Genomic DNA, 23,381 nt, shown 5'->3' on the forward strand with positions numbered 1-23,381 from the left:
ACAGCTGTGGATAATGAGTGGTGGCAGAGTGCAGGAGGACACAGCTCATTGCCGTGGCAGGTGGGGTTGTGATTTTGGATGGAGTGGAACTCCATGGATATCCAAGCTGGGCCGTGTACAATATGGAAATAAAGAAGCCATGTCAGTGGCTTTCTAAGAGCATTAGAACGTCCCTCAGCTTGGCCTGGAAATGTCTCTCAGTAAGAGAAACAGATGGATCCAGTTTTCTGGCAACTTTCACTTTTAGTAGCCAGCCTGAGTTGGCTGGAATCGTTTTAGCATCTGGGATAAATGGCTCCATCGTGTAGTAATCCAGGCTAGAGGGTGCCAGTAGTCAGAGCAATTCATACAGTACTTCCTTACGCTCATTGTTCGATAGGTGATTTCCTTGTCTGTAATTCTAGAGTTAAAAATATGAGGGTGATGCAGTAGGAGCAGGTGTGGAAGGCGTTTGGAGACTCCACTCCAGGACTGTTTTGTTTGGTGGGGTAGTCGATGCCCTGGCGGATGGCCAGTGGAGTGAGCAGGTAAGACTGAGACCCAGCCTGTGCTTTGACAGCTGTGTGTCATGCGCTGCACCAGCCCAGGAAAAGTGTTTTTTCCCTAATTCACACAAAGTCCTGTGTAGTCTAGGGCAGTTCTGTCCTATTTCTTGCCTAGTTTATTCTCAAGGGCCTAGAATACTGTGTAGTACAAGAACCGTCTGTCAAGCTGAACGGAATTCAAGACAGTGCTCTGGTTTCCCTGGTGGTGCAGAGGTTAAAGCGTCTGCCTGCAATGCGCGAGACCCGGGTCTGATCCCTGGATCGGGAAGATCCCCTGAAGAAGGAAATGACTCCCGTATTCTTGCCTGGAGAATCCCATGGACGGTGGAGCCTAGCCGGCTACAGTCCACGGGGTCGCAAAGAGTCCGACACGACTGAGGGACTTCACTTCAAGCAATTAAAGGTCATTTTGATTTTAAAAGCTTGTGGCTCAAAATAAACCTTACTGTTTGCCTTATAACTATAATCAGAAAATATTTTTCATGCCTCTGCCTGGTAAAAGTTATAGCAAAGGAGAAAACTACAGAGAAGCATCTTCTTGCTATCCCAGAAGTAGGAATTTATCCTTTGGTATTCTAGAAATAGCCTTCACTGTGTTATACGTAGGAGATTAATTCATTTTTTAAAATTCAGAAAGGGTAGGAAACTTGGAGGTGGTTTATTCATTCGTTGGCTGTGTAGTATTTTCTGAGTTCTCATGTATCCTCAAATATCTTTTACAGGAAAGTAATAACTTGACTGTCATAGTATATAGATGATATTCTACTGCCGTCTAGATTTCATTATTAAGAAGACAGATGGTGCCCAATTCTTCCTCCTTTGTCGTGGTTTACTGGAGGCTATAAGTTGGGAGTTGGGAGAGGAGGTGTAGGGAGCTGTGATCAGGTTGTCTTGTGCAGATCAAATATGTCCCAAGACTTCATCTCTCAAGATCCCATTCTTAAAGCTACAGGCACTTTTTAGTGTGCTCTTGAGATTTAAAAAATTGTTGGCTGTTTCATACATCAAATATGAAGACTAGCTTCTGGTATTTATGTCAAAATTTTAATTTTTAAAATTATTTGTGTTTAGCTATCGCCATTAATTGTTATCCTGTTTTGTTTTGTTTTATCCTGTTTTCTTTTTTTTTGGTAGGTGTAGCTTTGTTCTAAGAATATTTGTTTCGTCCGGTTCATGAACTCAAATTATAAAGACCCTAAATGTTACAGAAGTGTTGAAAGATCGGTGAGTATTTAATGTAACATATATTAACAGCCAAAATACTTGATTCAGTCTAAGACTTTGAAACTAATAGTTATATGATGTTAATTAAAACCCAAAGTGAAAATACCTAAACTTTCTAGACATGTAAATTATGGTTTATTCATACTATGGCACATTGCACAGTGGCCTAAAGGAGTGAACTTAATGTTGAGAGGGAAAAGCAAAATTATAAAAAGATGCATACTTTTAAAAATAAATGATACTGAATATTTTATGACTATGATGTATCAAAATTATAAAAATATATATGGAAATGATAAAACAACAACTAAGGAGGTGGAAGAGGTATGGCTGGAGTGTAGCTTTCCTGTACTATAAAGTTTGATTTCTCTACACACGTGCACACGCACACACCCATCCCCCCATGCACGAGGACTGAACTGAATATAGTTAATACTTGCTAGATCTGAAGTCTGAGTATTTGCTATAACCTCACGTTATAGAATCTTTTTTTTTTTCTGGGCATTTGAAATGTTCCCAAAAAATCTTTAAAAAATGCCATGTAATCATCTTTTCAGTTGGCATTCAGAATGGCTGAAAAACATTCAGTTAAATTCAGCATTCTTATTAGATGCGTGGGAAGAAATAAGTATTTCTTACTGTGCCAAGCAGAAGTACCCCCATCACTCCTGCCAGTGTTGTTCTGCTAGTGCTGTTAATAACTACTGCAGCTAGAAGAGTGAAAAGTGTGTGAATATCGGATGGAAAAGTTCACATATTTTGTTATTTGTAGTTTACACGGTTTTAGATCTGGAAATTCCAATAAGATCAATAAGAGAGTTCAGTAGGAAGTTTGGATACAGGAGTTAGGTTTGGATATCTCAAAATAAATCTACTTACTATAGGCCTCCTATATACCAGTTTTGTATCCTAGTTGGAATATATAATGGAAAATAAAATCCCATTCAGAATAAAGATGAAAACTATAAGACACCTGGAATAAACCTAACAGAAATATATAACAGCAATTTCTACTTCAAGGAAATAATGGGGGTAAATGTGCAGGTATTATAAGGTATTTATTACAGTTTGTTTATGATAGTAAGAAGCTAGAAACAACCTAAATATTCAACAATGACAAATTGGCTACATTGTTACAGTACATCTACTAAGGAAACACATGTACTATATGTAAAATACACATGCAGTGGAATGTACTAAAAAGTAAGCATACAGCTGTTAAACAGAGAAAGAGTTCAGGGGAACATTTCCGAACTATCTAAATGAAACAATCAGGTAATAGATCATTTACGTATGATACCCTATATATGTAACTGTGTATGTATTTTATATACATTTTTAAATATGGAAAAATGTTTCTGCATATAATACTTTTTACTGACATGGCATCTTATGCTTTTAGGAAGTGGGATTGAAATTATTTCCTCCTCAATTGTCTAAAAATTCATGTTAATTTCTATTATTTTAATTTCTAGAAGATAGGCCCTAATTATTACCACAGTTTTTTTGTTTTTCACATTTTTAAAAATTTCTAAAGTTGCAGCGTGCCTTGCAACTGCTGGTGTCTTCTATAGTCAGTGGGCTGCATTTGTGGAAGAGCTGGTTATTCTTGCGTACCCTTGAATGAGCTTGGTCATAGCTGTTCACAGTGTCAGCCCCTCAGTTGAGTTGTGTGCGTTGTCAGCACTACACCTGATGAGTTTTCCGTGTTTCCTGGTTAGTTACTTTCTACCAGTCTCCTCTGGTAAGATTGAAAAACTTGCACAGCCTCAAAACCTACAGAATGATGTCAGCGTCTTTGGGTTCTGTCAGGTGAAAAACAGTGTATATTTTTAAAGATCCAATTATCTTTCAAAATATGTACAACAAGAGTATTTTATAAGTAATGGGTTTATTTTTATTCTAGAGTGAGGCCCTTTTAGAGAGGAAGTCAGCATTGACTTTAACCGCCACCACCCACCCAGTGTTTTCTTTCCCAGCACTTTCACTTACCCATGCTTGCTTAGTCATTTCACACCCAGGACTAATTTCTGCTTTGCAGGAATATTTAAGGAGTACCAGACTAGATCAGAACTATGTCTGAAAGATTTTAAGGTTAGGTACCAATGCCCTTTAAATTACTATATAATTTAAAGTCAGTCTTCAATTAAAAACAAATAGCAACAAAAACACGTATTAATAGTTTTATGCAACATTTTTATTTTTCTAATCTTTTCTGTAATATTTATTTTATAGCTCGGTCATGAGCACTGACAGTAACTCACTGGCGCGTGAGTTTCTGACCGATGTCAACCGGCTTTGCAATGCAGTGGTCCAGAGAGTGGAGGCCAGGGAGGAAGAAGAAGAGGAAACCCACATGGCAACCCTCGGACAATACCTTGTCCATGGCCGAGGATTTCTGTTACTTACGAAGCTAAATTCTATCATTGATCAGGTAACATTTTCATATCAAATCATTTTTTTCATCAGTAAATTTTAATTATAGATAAGTAATTTCTAGGTTGCATAATTTCTGATAGTCTCTTTGAGATAAAGTCCTGTCTCTCACCTCACTCAGACAAGGAAAAGTAACTCCATTTATGAACATATTGTTTATTTGGATACTTTCCAAAATGTCTAAAATATCTTACAGTTATAAACAGCCTTTTTTCTAAAATGCTTTCATATACAGTATGCTTTTTAATTTTAATATCAGTGTGAGATAACTATGGTTGTTAGTAAGGATAAGATCGTGATTAGTACTTTGAGTAAGCATCAGGTGTATTTTTTTAAAGTGTAGTGTAAATTATATTTAGAGAACTTGCCAATTCTGGGGTGAAAATACAGAGTCCTTTGTGTAAACTAATAATTACTAAATCATCTGGTTTTCATACATTACTGTGTTTGCTTAAACAATGGTAAGACCATATGGTATTTTGCTGTTTCCTTCAGAGAAGGCAACGGCACCCCACTCCAGTACTCTTGCCTGGAAAATCCCATGGACGAAGGAGCCTGGTAGGCTGTAGTCCATGGGGTCGCTAAGAGTCGGGCTCGACTGAGCGACTTCACTTTCACTTTTCACTTTAATGCGTTGGAGAAGGAAATGGCAACCCACTCCAGTGTTCTTGCCTGGAGAATCCCAGAGACGGTGGAGCCTGGTGGGCTGCCGTCTGTGGGGTCGCACAGAGTCAGACACGACTGAAGCAACTTAGCATTATGGAATTAACAGAATTTTAAAGCTAGGTGGGACTATGGAGATGTTTTCATCTAACCTCCTTTTGTAGATGAAAGACTGAGATCCAGAAACATTAAATAACTCAAACAAGGTTAACTTGAAGCCTAAATGCAATTTTTATCCATTTCATTTTATTAGAAAACAAATATTTATTTTATGAAAGAAAAGCCCACCATCTGCTTTCACCATCTACTAACTAATGTTGTTAGGTAATAATATTTCAGTTAATTTAAATTTAAAGGATAGTAAACACTCTGTAGCACCAGTATGATGGACAGCTTTAAACACTTTAAGGGTAAATTTAACTGTTGTAAAATAAAATTTCCTTGTCATGAAAGCATTTGCTAAGAAATACATATATTGGGTAAATATGGATACTAAAATTAAAGCAGCTATTTTCACTATAAGCTAAGAAACCTAACAATATAAATCAGGACGTATTTGTTCACTGTGGTGTCTACCTGTCATCGAGTTTTTCAGAATATTTTCAGGTTTATATATTTTTAAATTTAATTTATTTATTGAGGTAGCATTGATTTATAACATATAGGTTTATGTAATTTTATTCTTTTTTAATGTGATTGATCAAATATGACTAAATGGAATTTAATTTTTAAATATTTGTATGGCTTCTATAAATAAATTTTAAAATAAAAAATGATTTGTTAGACCACATGTGATGATTTTATATTTCAAAATTTTGATGAGTTAGTATACATATCATGCTCTATTTATCTTCTTTCCCCACATTAGAACAATTCTGTGTTCTCTCTCTTTTTTTTAAAGATACTATTTATATAGCATCAGAAATACCAGTTATCCAGGAATAAATCTGATAAATTATATATAGATTTCTCTATAAAATACTATAAAATGTTGTTGAGAGAAACTAAAGAATACCCAAATAAGAGCAGAACTACATAATTTTCATGTACTGGGAAAAAGTCAATATAATAAATATATTTTATTCTCCAAATTGATCTGTAAATTCCAATATAATCCCAATCAAACTTTCAATAGCTTTTTTGAATGCCAGCTTTATTGGAATATAGCTTACATATCAAAGAATTAATCTATTTCATATGTGCGACTTGGTGGTTTTTAATGTAGTCATACAGAAATGCAGCTGTCACCACAGTCACTTTTAGAACATTTTCACCCCCTCACATAGAAACCCGGTGCCCTTAGCCATTACTTCCCTGTCCCTCCCATCCCCCTTGGCCCTCAGCAAACACTGATCTACTTTCTGCCTTTCTCTTTTGAGTTGTGAAGTATCTATTACTGTTCTGTTACATGATTGAATGGGAATGTGGAAGTCATTCAGTCCTGTCCAACTCTTTGCGACCCCATGGCCTGTAGCCCGCCATGCTCCTCTGTCCATGAGATTTCCCAGGCAAGAATACTGGAGTGGATTGCCATTCCCTTCTCCAGGGGAACTTCCTGACCCAGGGATCAAACCCAGGTCTCCTGTGTTACAGGTGGATTTTTTACTGTCTGAAGCCCATTAAATGTTTGAAATCATTCAACTCATAATTGCAGCATTTTTTTGCTATGGCAATATTTTTTTAATGCCCTCTTTCTCCCTAGTCACTCACTTTTTGGAATATCTGTAGCAATGCTGGTAGGGACAGTAGAAGTAGAGTGAAAATAAAATATTAATGAATAGCCATTTAAAAAATAAGACTTCCCAAGACTTAATTATTTAAACCAGAAAATGGAGAATGATCTTTAGGCTCTTAAATGGGAATTTAACTATGTAAGATTTAATCATTTAAAATGAAATCAAAGCACTGGATTCAAAGCTGTACCAGAGAAACTTTAGCTTTTCTTATCTATCTGTTTCTCATATGTTGAAACACTTCTTGGATACTCTGGAGAAGAGGCAGCTTAAATCCTTGCAGTACTTCTGCTTTATTAACAGATAGTTAATCTAAGGAATTAAGCAGACTTTTTATTGGTACATAATATATGTATAGGAAATGCACAGTATTTTGTTGGGTAAGTTTTGACAAATCTGTAACCTCTATAACCACCACCCAAATCAGTGGTTAGAAATTTCCACCCTCTTAGAAAGGTTTGTCATACTCCTTTTCACTCAGCCACTCCCCTCCCCCCACTGCAAGATAACCACTCTTCTGACTTTTAACATCGAAGTATAGTGTTGCTTGTCCTAGTACTTCCTGTAAATGTAATCATGCAGTATGTACGCTTGTGTCTCAGAGATGATTCATCCATGTTGCTTAAATCAGTAGTTCGTTACTTTTGTTTCTGGTTAGTGCTTTGTTGTATGGATATACCATAATTTTTAACCATTCTCCCGTTGTTTAACCATTTGGGTTGTTTTGTTGTTGTTCTTCAGTTGCTAAATCGTGTCTGACTCTTTTGTGACCCCCATGGACTGTATAGCCCACCAGTCTCCTCTGTCCATGGGATTTCCCAGGCAAGAATACTGGAATGGGTTGCCATTTTCTTCTCCATTTGGGTTGTTTACATTTGACTATTGTGAATAAAGCTGCTGTGAATATTCTTATAAATGTCTGTGTGTGAATATATTTTCATTTCTCCTGGGTAAATATCCAGGCATGTGTGATTGCTTGGCTGTAGGGTAGGTGTTTAGCAGTATAAGAAATTGCCAAACTGTTTTTCGAAGTGGTTGTACCACTTTTCATTCCTACCAGCGGTGTATGAGAATTCCAGTTGTTCTATATCCTCTCTAATATTTGACATTGCCAGTTTTTTTTAGTAGTAGCCCTTCCAAGTGAATGTGAAGTAGTGTCTCACTGCAATTTTAATTTGCATTTCTGTGACAACTGATGATGTTGAGCACTTTTTAGTGTGCTTAATGTCCATTTGTATATCTTCTTTTGTGAATATCTGTTCAAGTTTTGTGTTCATTTTAAATAAAGCTCAGGTTATTTGTTTATAATCCAGTTGTTATAATTCTTTATGTATTCTGGATAAAACTCTTTGTTGAATTGCAAATACTTTCTCTGTGGCTTGTCTTTTCATTTCTTTCTTTTTTCCCTGCTGAGCTATGAGGCATGCAGGATCTTAGTTCCCCAACCAGGGTGGAACCTGTGCTTCCTGTATTGGAAGCATGGAACCTTAACCACTGGGCCACCAGGACAGCCCCTCTTTACATTTCTCAACAGTGTCTTTAGAAAGGCCAACTTTTTCCCTGTGTGAATAGTGCTTTTTATATCTTGTCTAAGAAATCTTGGTCTTACAAACCCAAAGTTACACAGATATTCTCCAATGTTTTTCCCACTAGGGGCTTTTTTGTTATTATTTTTAGATCTTTTAGGTCTGTGATCCATTTTAAACTAATATTTGAATATGGTGTGAGGTAGGAATTATGGTTGATTTCTGCCCGCCCATTCATTTGTTCCACAACATTTCTTCTTAAAAGTCTGTTCTTTCCCCTACTGAAAAACCTTGCCATCTTGGTTAAAAACCAATTGACCATATATTTATAGTTTATTTTTAGACTCTCTCTCCTACTCTGTTCATCTTCTTTCACTAATACTATATTGTCCTGATTACTGTAACTTTTATAGTAATTCGAGAAATTAAATGGTGTAAGTTCTCTAATTTGTTCTTCTTTTTCAAGAATGTTTGAAGAACATTCTAGATCCTTTGCCTTCCCATGTACATTTTGGAATCAGCTTATTATTTCTGCAAAGTGCCTGTTATGGTTTCAGTTGTGATGTTGTTGAATCCAGAAATCAGTTTGGAGAGAATGAACGTCTTAACATGCTAATAATCCTGAGTTTCTCAATCCATGAACATGATATAAATCTCTTTATTTGAGTCCTCTCAAATTTCTCCACAGTATTTTGTGATTTTTAGCATTGAGGTCTTATGTAATTGGGGGTAAATTTGTTCTAAATAGTTTATTTCTTTTATGACATTATAAATGGCATTTAAAAATTTTATTTTTCTGCTGCTTGCTGCTCATAGAAATACAGTTGATTTTCGTATGTTGACCTTGTGCCCTGTGATTTTACTAAATTTATTTACTTATCTATCTTGAAGTTTTACTGTGCATTCCTTAGGATTTTCTGTGTAAACAATCATGTCATCTATAAATAATTTCACTTCTTTTCAAATTTGTATGCCTTTTATTTCATTTTCTTGTGTTTTTCTTTGGCTTCTAGTACAGAGGTGGGTGGAAGTGATGACAGTGGACTGCCTGCCTGTGTTTGGCCTGAAGGAAAGGCATTCAGTATTTCACCATTAAGTCTAAAGTTAACTCTAGATTTTTCCCAGATGCCTTTTATCACAATAAGGAAATTCTCTTTTATTCCCAGTTTGTTGAGAGTTCATATCCTGAATGAATGTTGGATTTTGTCAGATACCTTTTCTGTGCCTGTTGACACTATCATATTATTTTTTTTCCATTAGTGTAGGTGGATTACATTGATGGTTTCTAAATATTGAACTAACTTTGCATTCCTGGAATAAACCCAATTTGGTCATAGTTTATCATATACAGATATGTTAATCTGTTTATTCTTAGGGAAAAAATGCTTAAATAGCAAAAATATAATCTTTTTAATGATTAAAGATAACAGACTGAAAGTTTATACTGAGATCTTTACAAGTTTTTTGAAAACTTGTAAACTTGAAAATTGCCCAGCCTAAAAAAATAACAATTATTTTGATTTTGATTTTGAAACTGATGACAATTGATTTTGATTTGAAACTGATGGCAAACCTTGTCTACTGTAGTTTTGTTGTTCAGTTGCTCAGTCATGTGTGACTCTTTGCAACCCCATGGACTGCAGCACGCCAGGCTTCCCTGTCCTTCTCTATCTCCCTGAGTTTGCTCAAACTCATGTCCATTGAGTGGGTGATGCTGTCTAACCATCTCATCCTCTGCCGCCCCCTTCTCATGTTGCCTTCAGTTTTTTCCAGCATCAGGGTCTTTTTCAAAGAGTTGGCTCTACAATAGTAAGTCAGTCTACCATAGTAAGGAATCTTAATTTTATTCTGAAAATATTAGGGAGGTTTTTAAGTAAGAGAATAAGGAGTGAAAAGTATTCTTCAGATTTGACAAGTCAGTCACTGGTAATATTATTAGCAAGAATTGTTTCTGTTGGAGAATAATGCACATTTTTCAATTTAGTAAAGGTAATAACAATGAATGAATTTTAAATTACTACATCTAGTTCTGCAGATTCTGAATTTACCTGTGTATGATTGGTCTAACAGGGATGAGGGATGAGATGCTGACATTCCTACTTCTTGGAGGAGTGGGAGTGTGATCACAGTGGAAATGGTAGCCACTGGACAGCAGTAGATAATCCATTGCATTGTCTCCTTTACACCTGGGCTGGTAGACGGGAGCAGTGAGTATATCAGCTGATTGCTATGTAACAAACCACAATTCAAAAACTTAGCGGCATTAAAAAATGACTTATTTGCTAATGATTCTGTGAGGTTGGCAGTTCAGACAGGCTCAGCTGGGATCACCACCTCTGCTCCTTATGGTGTCAGCAGGGATTACATCTGAATGTGCAGTTGGTTGGCAGAAGACTGAGGGCTGCTGGATGGGACTGTTGGCCAGCTGCCTCATTTCTTATCCATGTGGCCTCTCATCTTTCAGAAGGCTAGTCTCAGCTTCTTTCCATGGGTGGAAGTATTCCAAGAGGCTGAGGGGGAGGCTGAAGAAAATCATATAATCTCACTTCTGCCACATTCTGTTGGTCTAAGCAAGTCACTTGGCCAGCACAGATTTAAAAGATGAGAACACAGACTCCAGCACTTGATGGGAGGAAATCACTTATGGCCATGTTTTATCTACCATAGTGTTTTCCCTCTGGCCATGATTATTACCATCTCTCCCATACTCCCTTCCAGGACTCTCCAAGTAATGTTCCCACATGGCATCCAGTCGGAAGTCCGCAAGCTCACGGTATGCATCAGTTCTCTATGCACTCTAGGCTTCCTGGTGCAGGACTTTAGTAGCAGCTCTTCTTGATTGAGAGACTCGTGAACTAAAAAGACAGATTATCTACTCCTACACACCCTGTACACAGTGATGAGATAGGAACAAGTTAACCACAATACATACTTGCATTCAACAAGGGAGAGTGAGAGAAGGCACTCGCAGTCACTCATCCAGTGAAATCCAACTAGGCAGGTGTTCTAACATACTTTTTTCTGTTTTTCAGACAGATCTCTACTTTGGGCATGTAAGGCTTATGTGAAAAAACACCTTCAAAATTTTTAGTAATACTCTACTTTTGTCTGGCTAACAGGGCCTACTCAGTCAGTTCAGTTCAGTCACTCAGTCGTGTCCGACTCTTTGCAATCCCATGAACCACAGCACGCCAGGCCTCCCTGTCCATCACCAACTCCCAGAGTCCACCCAAACCCATGTCTTTTGAGTCGGTGATGCCATCCAACCATCTCATCCTCTGTCATCCCCTTCTCCTGCTGCCCTCAGTCTTGCCCAGCATCAGGGTCTTTTCAAATGAGTTAGCTCTTCACATCAGGTGGCCAAAGTATTGGAGTTTCAGCTTCAACATCAGTCTTTCCAGTGAACACCCAGGACTGATCTCCTTTAGGATGGACTGGTTGGATCTCCTTGGAGTCCAAGGGACTCTCAAGAGTCTTCTCCAACACCACAGTTCAAAAGCATCAATTCTTCGGCGCTCAGCTTTCTTTATAGTCCAACTCTCACATCCATACATGACCACTGGAAAAACCATAACCTTGACTAGATGGACCTTTGTTGACAAAGTAATGTCTCTGCTTTTGAATATGCTGTCTAAGTTGGTCATAAGTTTCCTTCCAAGGAGTAAGAGTCTTTTAATTTCATGGCTGAAGTCACCATCTCCAGTGATTTTGGAGCCCAGAAAAATTAAGTCAGCCACTGTTTCCACTGTTTCCCCATCTCTTTGCCATGACGTGATGGGACTGGATGCCATGATCTTCGTTTTCTGAATGTTGAGTTTTAAGCCAACTTTTTCACTCTTCTCTTTCACTTTCAAGAGGCTCTTTAGTTCCTCTTCACTTTCTGCCATAAGGGTGGTGTCATCTGCATATCTGAGGTGATTGATATTTCTCCTGGCAATCTTGATTGCAGCTTGTGCTTCCTCCAGCCCAGCGTTTCTCATGACGTACTCTGCATAGAAGTTAAATAAGCAGGGTGACAATATACAGCCTTGACGTCCTCCTTTTCCTATTTGGAACCAGTCTGTTGTTCCATGTCCAGTTCTAAGTATTGCTTCCTGACCTGCATATAGGTTTCTCAAGAGGCAGGTCAGGTGGTCTGGTATTCCCATCTCTTTCAGAATTTTCCAGTTTATTGTGATCCACACAGTCAAAGACTTTGGCATAGTCAATAAAGCAGAAATAGATGTTTTTCTGGAACTCTCTTGCTTTTTCGATGATCCAGCAGATGTTGGCAATTTGATCTCTGGTTCCTCTGCCTTTTCTACGACCAGCTTGAACATCTGGAAGTTGACGGTTCACGTATTGCTGAAGCCTGGCTTGGAGAATTTTGAGCATTACTTTACTAGTGTGTGAGATGAGTGCAATCTCTGGGCCTACTAGGTACCACCTTAAGTCTTTCTGTGGTTGTGACATAATACTCTTAGTATTATAGCCACTTAATAACCCATTTTTGATGGGAGGAGAGGGGGAGAGGGAATTGGGAGTTGGTTGGGCAGACTATAGCCTAGGCGAAATCCTGTTGCCATTGATCTGTTTGTGGGCAGCACACAAGCTAAGAAGAGTTTTGGCACTTTTAAAGCACTGTTAAAAGAAACAAAAATATGGGACACAGGCCATATATGACTCACAAAGCCTAAAATGTTTACATTTTGGCCCTTTACAAAAGAAGTTTGCAATTTCTGGTCTAAATCAAGAAAAACTATTTTTTTTCAAAACACAGTATTTGACATCAGTAGGGAAAACAGTACATGTAATTATCCTGAGACATCAAAAACATGTAACAGAATTCATCTATTCTTGACAAAAACTCTAAAAATAGATTAAGAATAGAGAGTTTCATCTAAAAAGAGTAGAAAAAAAGAAAAAAATTTATATTTGTTTTTATTAAGGTATAGTAGGACTTCCCTGGTGGCTCAGATGGTAAAGAGCCTGCCTGCAATGCAGGAGACCTGGGTTCATTCCCTGGGTCAGGAAGATCCCCTGGAGAAGGGAATGGCAGCCCACTCCAGTATTCTTGCCTGGAGAATCCCATGGACAGAGGAGCCTGGTGGGCTACTAGTACAGTATTACTAGTAGCAAAAAGTCTTTGCTACTTTCAACATGGAGTAGCAAAGAGTTGGACAGGACTGAGCAAGTTTCACATAGTTGATTTACAATGTTGTATTAATTTCTGCTGTACAGCAAAATGATTCAGTGAATATTCTTTTTCATATTCTTTCCCACTTTGGCTTATCACAGGATATTGAATATAGTTCCCTGTGCTATACACTAGAACCTTGTTGTTTATCCATTCTGTTTTAATCTGCTAACCCCAAACTCCCAATCTATCCCTTCCTCATCCCCCCAACTCCTTGGCAACCACAAGTCTGTTCTCTATGTCTGTGGGTCTGTTTATGTTTTGTAGATAGGTTCGTCTGTGTCCTATTTTAGATTCTCCATGGAAGTGATTATTATATGGTATTTGTCTTTGTCTGTCTTACTTCACTTAGTATGATAATCTCTTGGTCCATCCATGTTGCTACAAATGGCATTATTTCTCTTTTTTTGGCAGAGTAGTATTCCATTGCATGTATATACCACATGTTCTGTATCCATTCATCTGTCAGTAGACATTTAGGTTGTTTCCATGTCTTGGCTATTGTGAATAGTGCTCATATGAACATAGGAGCACACATATCTTTTTGAATTATAGTTTCATCTGGGTATATGCCCAGGGGTGGGATTGCTGGATCACATGGCAACTCTATTTTTAGGGTTTTGGAGGAACCTCTGTAGTGTTTTCCATAGTGGCTGCACCAGTTTACACTCCCACCAACAGTGCAGGAGCATTTTCTCTACATTCTCGCTAGCATTTATTTGCAGACTTTTTAAATCGTGGCCATTCTAACCAGTGTGAGGTGGTACGCCATTGTAGTTTCGATTTGCAGTTCTCTGATAATTAATGATGATGAACATCTTTTCATGTGCCTACTGGCCATCTGCTTGGAAAAATGTCTACTTTTGAAAATTTCCACTTTTCAACTGGGTGTTTTTCGTTGTTATCAAGTTGTGTGAGCTGTTTGTATGAAAAAATCAAAATAATTTTTTATAAGCTCTGCAATAGAACCAGCATAAGAATAACTTTATTACTATTCTGATTGATATCATGTTTTCAAAACATGCAGTAATAAAGTGGAATATGCAAATAGTGACAGCTAAATGTGAGAAAGATGGAGAAATAAAAGTTAATTTTTAAACTGATGTGTACAGAAAAATCCAAAAGATCATCCAGAAAACTGTTCAACAGAATTATAGAATATAAGACAAACATATTGTTTCCTTTAGCTAAAGCTATACAACTAGAACATTTTAAAAAGATTCTGTTTACAGTAGTAATGAAGAAATGTTCACATATGTGTGTATAGATACACATTTAAGAAATAATTATAAAATTCTGATAGAAGAAATGAAGGACTTAACCAAATAGCACGTATATTTCTGCTATGTCTGGAACATTAAATTCAGCATGTTAAAATTGAAAGTAATGCCATTAATATAAATTAAAATAACTTCAGTCCAAATTCCTTAACATGTCATCCTGAGATCCTTGAATCCCACTGATCTGGTGCCCATATGCCTGCAGCTTTCTAAACATCGCCTCTAATTTGGGATCTCAGCTTTTCCTCCCGATAAAATTGCCCTTTCTCTTCCATCCTGCCATCACTACTTTTGGATGGTTAGGATAGGCAGTTAATATAAAATACAATCAAAACAATAGAATTGTGAAAGAGACAGTGCCTGGCACCTGGTAGATACGGAGCATGAGCATGATTCTTACCACCTGGATGAGAGTGATCTCACTGTTTGTTATTGCAATGGGGAATTAAAAAAATGTGTGACACGGTCATTTTCCAAGCAGAGGGAGAACATAAAATTGTAAGTATTAGATGAGGAGTAATGTGGTTTCTGTAGATCGGATAGTTTAGGAATAGCCAGGGAATGGCTCTGTTTGGGTCGTATATTGCCTAATTTGGCATACTGAGGCTTGAGCTGAGTGGGAAGGAAATAGAGAAGTTCCAGGCTGCGTGTCTCAGAAGCCAGGGGCAGGAACGCCAGTCTCACAGCAGCGGTGATTTGCCAGTGTACTGTGCAGGAAGATGCACTGAATTCCAAGGACAGCCTGTCTGTAGCGCTTCTTCACACACCCTTGAGGTTTTGGCAAGCTCTGTTAGAATGTTATTAGTTCCTCTACTAAAGATAAAGATTCAGCTTAGAGGGACTAGGCGGGAATGTACCTGTCCAAAATTGGTTTACTTGTTTTTGCAAGATAATGGATCGTTTGCTGGCATCTTAAAAAATGTTGAGATAGGTACCGTTTACAAGCTCTGCATACAATCGTTATCTAGACATCTGCTGATACTGAAGTAAAGCTCATAGAAATGGGGCCCTTTGATACAATTTTTATTTTGCATCCAGAATTCAAAATCATTCAGGCAGGTAATGTTTATGAACATCCAGCTGTGTACTAGGCATTGAGTGGGAAAAAGGGAGGTGATTGCTAAGAACTAGGGCCTGAGCCCTGAATTCATGCTCTGAGAGGGGCCTGCAAAGTATGTTTGGAAAAATCTCCCATCATATTTAGAGATAAATCCAAACCCCTTCATGTGACCCCCCTCCCTAAGGCCGCCTTGTGTTGGGCACTGTCCACCTGGCTGACCTACAGCCTTTTCTCTCAGTGCCCTCCCCCTTGCTGTGCTCCAGCCACACTCTCCTGCCTGCCATTCTATGAAAAAGTCAAATCCATTCCCACCCTTTGTATCTTTCCTATGAGCTCTTTTCCTCCATGTCTTTGCATGGATTCTTCCTTCTCATCGGTTAAGGGTCTGCTCAAATGGTCCATCCTGACTAGCCTATTTAAATGTTCCTCGTTCCATCTTATTTAATTTTCTCCATATCACAGCATTCTGTCTGAAAGTTTCTTATCTGTCACCATTGTTTTCTGTCTCGCCTGCTAGTGTCAGCTTTGTAAGGATGCGAGTGTTGTCTTCCGTGTTCACCACTACATCCAGAATATCTGGCACATAGTAGAGGCTCAATAAATATTTGTTGAATGAATGAAAGAAGAAAATGGGCATTTGGACATTAACCATTCAGCAAATTGGTTGCTATACTAAATCAAGGGCATGAAACCTTACTTGACCTAGGAGCGATTAGAGAAGTCTTCCACAGAGGAACTAAGACCTGAAGGATGAGTTGGTACTTGGCAGATGGAAGGATGGTGAGAGAATTGTAAGAGCAGTGCATGTGAGGAAGACGTTTGAAGGACCACTGATGTTCAGGAAACCTTAATAGTACATGTAGGTAGGGGTTGGCTGTGGTGGTAGGAGTTAAAACTGGACAAGTCAGTAGGAATCATGTCATGAAGGGTCTTCCAGGCCTGAGAAGGGATTTAGATTTTGCTTTTGCAGAATTTTAAGCCTTTTCATAACCAGGATGCTAGAAAGTAATAATCTGAATCCTGTCTCGACTTTCTCATTCCCCTTTACTCTTCAGCCTATTTGTAATCTGATTTGCACCCTCATCACTCCATCAAAACTGTGTTTGTTAAGGTCACCAGTGACCCTGTACTTGCTAAGTGCTTTCCTACCATCATCTTACACAATTAAAGATCAACAACTCTTGACTTGATTAACTTTTCTCTCTTTTCTGAACTGCTCCCTTCCCTTGATATTTCTTGTTCTGTTCCTCTTTGGAGAGAGGTAGCGTCTCAGTCTCCTTTGTAGGCTGCTCTTCAGCACCACCATCTGCAGTTCTTTCAGTGCTGTTCTCCAGAACGCCACTCTGGGAAGTCTGCCCCTCTCCTCCTGCATACTCTCCTAGGAAATTTCACCCATGTCCTTGACCTCTGCTCAGATGACGCCCCAATTATTTACTTTACATCTTTTTCTTAAGTTCCAGTCATGTATATTCAACTGTTTACTGAAAAGCTGAGTCCATTTGGAGATCCAACAGACATCTCAGACTTAGTATATCTAAAAAGTGAATCCGTCATCTTTTCCCCAACCTAACACCACTGCTAAATGTCCTGTCTTGATGACTGTGTTATCACTCGTTAGCTAGTGGCCTAAATCAGAAACTTTCAAGTTCTTTTGGATCTTTTTTTCCCCCCTCTCATATGCCCCATAGATAATCAGCTGCAAGTCATTTCATTTCTCCCTTATGGTTTCTCAAATATGTCTCCTCCTTTTCAATTTTACTGTCTGAGCCTTCAGGTAATTATGATCTCTCGTCTGTATTACTGTTTCCCTGCCTCTAACACTGATTAGTCCCTTCCCCTCCCCACCAGTTCTGTTGTCTATATAGTGGCAAATCTGATTAGGTCACCCTGACCCACTCTGACCCCCTCCCCACAGATTGACACGAGGAATTTGCACTTGACTTGTCATTAATTCCTTGACCACCCATGTCCCAAGTTTCCCAGGTATAGCACTTGCACACCTCTGATAGTGATTGCTCCTTTTTCTGAACTCCTAAACTGTTTGCCTGCGCCACACCTGGGGATGTACACATGCTGCGTGCCTTCTGTTCTTTAACTGTTTTGTGTGTATGTGTTCTATGGACCAAATGAGGGGACCTTCTCCAGGGCTTGGACCATATCCTCCAGAAAGGGTAAGACAGTAAATGCTGTGGATGGACCTAGTGTGCAGTCAATAAATTATTTATCGGATGACCTTCACTAATAAGTCTGTCTCTCTTTACATATACTATTGTATTAATAATGTCCATTTCTCTTTTTGAAAATTGTGTTTTCTGAGTTTTAAATTTAACTGCATGAAGCCTTTTTGTTTTTCTAGTAATTTTTGTTACTGGTTTGCTAATTAATAGGGCTTAACTTTTCATTTGCACCTAGCAAATTTATCTTTTTGTAGGTGAGGAATTCTTACAATGTGCATGGTGGTAATAACAGCTACTTTCGGAAAAAGCAGCAAGAATGTGCTAAATACCGTCAAATACTCTTACACTCTTCTATCCTTGGGAAGGTTTATAAATTGCAAAGTATCACAGCTTTAATTCGATTTAACATAGGTTAATTTGATTCTTCCTCCTCAAGAAACGGGATTTTTTTTTTCAACTTAAAGTTAAGGTATTAGGAATAACTGTGTTTCATGACCTCAGAGCATGAAGGATTCTTTTATTTCTAATACAGGCATTGACATGCAGAGAAGAACTCCTTACCCTTCTTCTGTCACTCCTTCCATTGGTATGGAAGATACCTGTTCAAGAAGAAAAGGCAACAGGTATTTTCTTTTCTTTGTCATATCACTTGTGTTATCAAAATTCTACTGGGGAAAAACTTATATTGAAAGGTTGCTTCTGCTGTGATGGTTGATAGCAGCTCAAAATCAAAGCAGTATATATTAGTGTGATATTTAATATGAAAAATTCTTTAGGCAAATACATTTTCATTTCTTCTAATAATATAAAAATGGTAGAGAATTCCTTGAACATACTGATGATTAGAAAATAGATGAAGAAGCTGAACACTTAGCAAAAGGAGTAAATCTGTATGTGCAGCCTAACATTTAAAAATGGAGAGTGAAAAGTTTGAAGAAATTAAAGATTCTCTGCTTATTTTAAAGACTGCTTTCCATTACCAGTACTCTTATCAATGACGTTTGCAGTTTAGGTTTTCTAATGCTGCTTTTAAAGGATAAATTTGAAGTAATGTTTTGTGTTAGGACTAGACAGGATTATTACACTTAAGGTCAACATATTTCTAATTTCTGATTCAGAAAAAAATATATATATCATATTAAGTACATGAAACTTAGTTTAAATGTTTTAGTAGAGGGATTAACAGTTTTCCCCCTTGGCCATTCCTGGAATATGCATATTGTGAAATGCTTAAGGATCTCTCAGATTGAAAAAAAAAAATCTCTTGAATTTAATGCCTATATGCATTTTTAATGTATTTCTGATTGGAGCTCTCTTTTAAGGGATTTATCTAAGGTCTTGTCTTAATATTATCCTGCTTATTTTGTTGATTCACTGACTCTGCTCTTATTTTCTTCTGAATTTATGAACTCACAAATTGTTAATCACTTAAGAACTCTAATTTGTGTTCTTTTGGTGAAGTTCTCTTCATTGCCTGCATCTTTTGCATATGTGGAATTTGTCAGACTCCTTTTAATCCTCTCTCCCTTAAAGCACAAGTCTTTTATTTAGATTTTTATTTATTCATTCTAAATTATAACTGTACCTTTTGTATTATTGCAAAGGAAAAAGCCCAGCATCATTATCTTTTTAATTAGTATGGAAAATTTATTCTTTTCTCTAAGATATAGGTCTTGAGTGATGACCACACAGCAGCCCTAGGTTTTAGGCACTGAGGGTGAAACAGCAATATTTGCACCTATACCAAGTTCCTTGCGTAGCACATGCAGTGAATACTGTGAATGAGTAACTCTTTAACCCCAGTCTCGGAGAACATTTGTATCTATTGTATGATTTTGAAATAATTCGGGGAGATCTTAAGGTTCCTAAGTTATATCAGAGCTATAAACTAAATACTGTTTTGAAGATAGAGTATACCTCTGTGTCTTAATTAATGGTGTTATTAGAGGAGATTTGTAAAGTGGTAAAAATAGTAATGCTAAATACCAGCATTGCTTTCCTAACTCTGTTCTCCCTGTTTTCAAAATCAATTTGTGTTCTTTGATTCAGGGCCACTTGGTATTTAATATAAGCAGGATAAGGAAATGAAGTGATGTGGGGAGGAAGGGGAGTAGAGACATACCAAAAAGCTAAAAGAAGTCAGCCCCATAATAAAAATATACTGAGGACAAACTCCTAAAGTAAAGAAGAGGATAATCACCTATGCATATTGAGTTTTAAAACATATTAAGGTATTCTAAATTTTCTTTCTTCATTTTGTCAGACTTTAATCTGCCATTCTCAGCTGGTATAATCCTGACCAAAGAAAAGAACTCAAGTTCTCAAAGATCTACTCAGGAAAAATTATATTTAGAAGGAAGTGCTCCAGCTGGTCAGGTTTCTGCAAAAGTAAATGTTTTTAGAAAAAGCAGGCGGCAACGTAAAACTACCCATCGTTATTCTGTAAGAGATGCAAGAAAGACACAGCTCTCCACCTCAGATTCAGAAGCCAATTCAGATGACAAAAGTATAGTAATGACTAAATACAGAAGGTCCCATGTGCTACAGCATTTTGTAAAACAGTGTCCTAAAGAAGACCACCTTACAGCTAAGCTTAACCACTTATCAACCAAAGAGCAGACTCCTCCTGACACCATGGCTTTGGAAAATTCCAGAGAAATGATTCCAAGAGAGGAGTCAAACACTGACATTTTAAGTGAGCCAGCTGCCTTGTCTACCATCAGTCACATGAACAATTCTCCATTTGACTTATGTCATGTTTTGTTATCTTTATTAGAGAAAGTTTGTAAGTTTGACATTACCTTGAATCATAATTCTGCTCTCGCAGCCAGTGTAGTGCCCACACTGACTGAATTCCTAGCGGGTTTTGGGGACTGCTGTAATCTCAGTGACAATTTGGAGGGTCAGATGGTTTCTGCAGGTTGGACTGAAGAACCAGTGGCTTTGATTCAACGGATGCTTTTCCGAACAGTACTGCATCTGATGTCAGTAGATATTAGTACGGCAGAGGTGATGCCAGAAAATCTCAGAAAAAATTTAACAGAATTGCTTAGAGCAGCTTTAAAAATTAGAACTTGCCTAGGAAAGCAACCTGACCCTTTTGCCCCAAGACAGAAGAAAACACTACAAGAGGGTCAGGAAGATTTTGTGTTTTCCAAGTATCGTCATAGAGTGCTTCTTTTACCTGAGCTGCTGGAGGGAGTTCTGCAGATCCTGATCTGTTGTCTTCAAAGTGCAACTTCAAATCCGTTCTTCTTCAGTCAAGCCATGGATCTGGTCCAAGAATTCATTCAGCATCACGGATTTCATTTATTTGAAACAGCAGTTCTTCAAATGGAATGGCTGGTTGTAAGAGATGGGGTTCCTCCCGAGGCCTCAGGACATTTGAAAGCCCTCATCAATAATGTCATGAAAATAATGAGCACTGTCAAAAAAGTGAAGTCAGAGCAGCTGCATCATTCAGTGTGTACAAGAAAAAGGCACAGACGTTGCGAATATTCCCACTTCATGCATCACCACAGAGACCTCTCAGGTCTGTTGGTCTCGGCTTTTAAAAACCAGGTTTCCAAGAGCCCATTTGAAGAGACGGCAGATGGAGACGTGTATTACCCTGAGCGGTGCTGTTGCATTGCTGTGTGTTCCCACCAGTGCTTACGCTTACTGCAGCAGGCTTCCTTGAGCAGCACGTGTGTCCAGATCCTCTCAGGGGTTCAGAACATCGGCATATGCTGTTGTATGGATCCCAAATCTGTAATTGTTCCTCTCCTCCATGCTTTTAAGTTGCCAGCACTGAAAAGCTGTCAGCAGCATATACTGAATATTCTTCACAAACTCATTTTGGACCAGTTAGGAGGAGCTGAGATACCGCAGAAAACTAAAAAAGCAGCTTGCAACATCTGTACTGTTGACTCAGATCAACTAGCCAAATTAGAGGAGACCCTGCAGGGAAGCTCTTACAATGCTGGACCTCCCTCAGCTGTGTCTAGTCCACCCTACAGATTTCAAGGCGTCCTGCCCAGCAGTGGGTCAGAAGGCTTGTGGAAATGGGATGCCTTAGAGGCTTATCAGAAGTTTGTCTTCCAAGAGGACAGATTACAGAGTGTACAGATTGCAAATCACATTTGCAGTTTGATCCAGAAAGGCAATGTTGTTGTTCAGTGGAAACTGTATAACTGCGTATTTAATCCTGTGCTGCAAAGAGGAGTTGAATTAGCACATCACTGTCAACAGCTTAGCATTACTTCAGCTCAGACTCATGTCTGTAGCCATCATAACCAGTGTTTGCCCCAGGAAGTACTTCAGATCTATTTAAAAACTCTGCCTACGCTGCTTAAATCAAGGTTTGTTATATATATGTGTAGATATTTTTTCTCACTGTTGAAAAATCATATTCAAAGATGTTTGAATATCTTTATTATTTATTTTTCCTAGGATTTAATTTTAGTTTAACAATGAAAAAAGTTCCCATCCCATGTCAGATTTTTTTTAAACATTTATTTATTTGTTTGTTTTACTGGGGTGTTTATAGGGAAGAGGACAGAGCCATTGATTTTAATTTCTCTGAAAAAAAAGTAAAGTTTTAAATATATATATATATGAGAAAAAATGGATAAGATGCAGATACCCAACAGCAGGGGCAAAGTTAAATTAATTAAATTATATATACTGGATGTAATATTATTAGCCAAAAATAATGTTAGCTAGGATCTATTGGGACATGAGAAAATGCTTATAATATTTTATCAGTAACATACAAAAAGTAAAAAAATGTTTCATTTATTTACTGTGAAAAAATATATATAGTACATAAAGTGTGTATGTGCATGATAATGATCAAAACAGTGAAATTAATGGAATTATTATTTTTTGAATACCATATTTACATTTATTACCTGTATGTAGAAAAACTGGAAAATACAGGTAAGCAAAATGAAGAAAATTAAGATACTTAGAATCTCACCAGTGAGTTTTGCAGATTTTGTGATTGTCAGCTCTCATACTTAAAAAATAATTTTGTAAATGAAGCTTGCTTCTGATAGGTAGTTGGCCTTTGAAATTAATGCATATACCATTTTTAAAACTTACAGTAAAGTATAACATATCTGTAATCATTATTTTCACAATCATTAGAAAAAAAAATCCTGACATTCTGACATTGTTTAAATAGAACTGTCTTTGATCTGACAGTTTTATAACTCTGTGGCATATTTGTGGACAGCCTGGATCTTTGCTGAGATGATTTATACTAAAATTATTACTCAGATTCCAGTGATCCAGACTTGTGAGTTTTACCTGAGATAGAGCTGAAAAACTTCAGATCTGTAGTTTGGTTCTTTCCCTTGATGACATACAGATTTAAAATAAACAAAAGTCCTGAGTGAACCACCAAGTAGCCAAATGAATGGACCCGCAAAGGCCTCCCTGCTTTCAGAGTGTCCGTCTCAAATATGGAGGTGATTGTGGCATGGAGAATTTATATAGAGAAATATGCCGTTTGGGGAAAAATATTCTTCCCTGAATTGCTTCGTTTCACTTGAGAGGCATGTAATCTGTTCTTTTCA

General features: G+C 37.7%; 1 protein-coding gene across 1 annotated transcript in view; it reads left to right on the top strand.

Moving 5' to 3' along the window:
• The window catches only part of LOC120865417 (lysosomal-trafficking regulator-like), a 164,800-nt gene that overhangs the window by 25,042 nt on the left and 116,377 nt on the right, over nucleotides 1-23,381 (top strand). The window contains exons 2-5 of the mRNA XM_040242693.1: nucleotides 1,680-1,769; nucleotides 4,005-4,203; nucleotides 18,353-18,443; nucleotides 20,084-22,160. Of these exons, the coding sequence (XP_040098627.1) occupies nucleotides 4,012-4,203; nucleotides 18,353-18,443; nucleotides 20,084-22,160 (2,360 nt within the window). The 5' untranslated portion in view covers nucleotides 1,680-1,769; nucleotides 4,005-4,011. The remainder of the gene's footprint in view (nucleotides 1-1,679; nucleotides 1,770-4,004; nucleotides 4,204-18,352; nucleotides 18,444-20,083; nucleotides 22,161-23,381) is intronic.

This window comes from Oryx dammah, unplaced genomic scaffold, assembly GCF_014754425.2.
Source record: "Oryx dammah isolate SB20612 unplaced genomic scaffold, SCBI_Odam_1.1 HiC_scaffold_6, whole genome shotgun sequence".
Lineage (NCBI taxonomy): Eukaryota > Metazoa > Chordata > Mammalia > Artiodactyla > Bovidae > Oryx > Oryx dammah.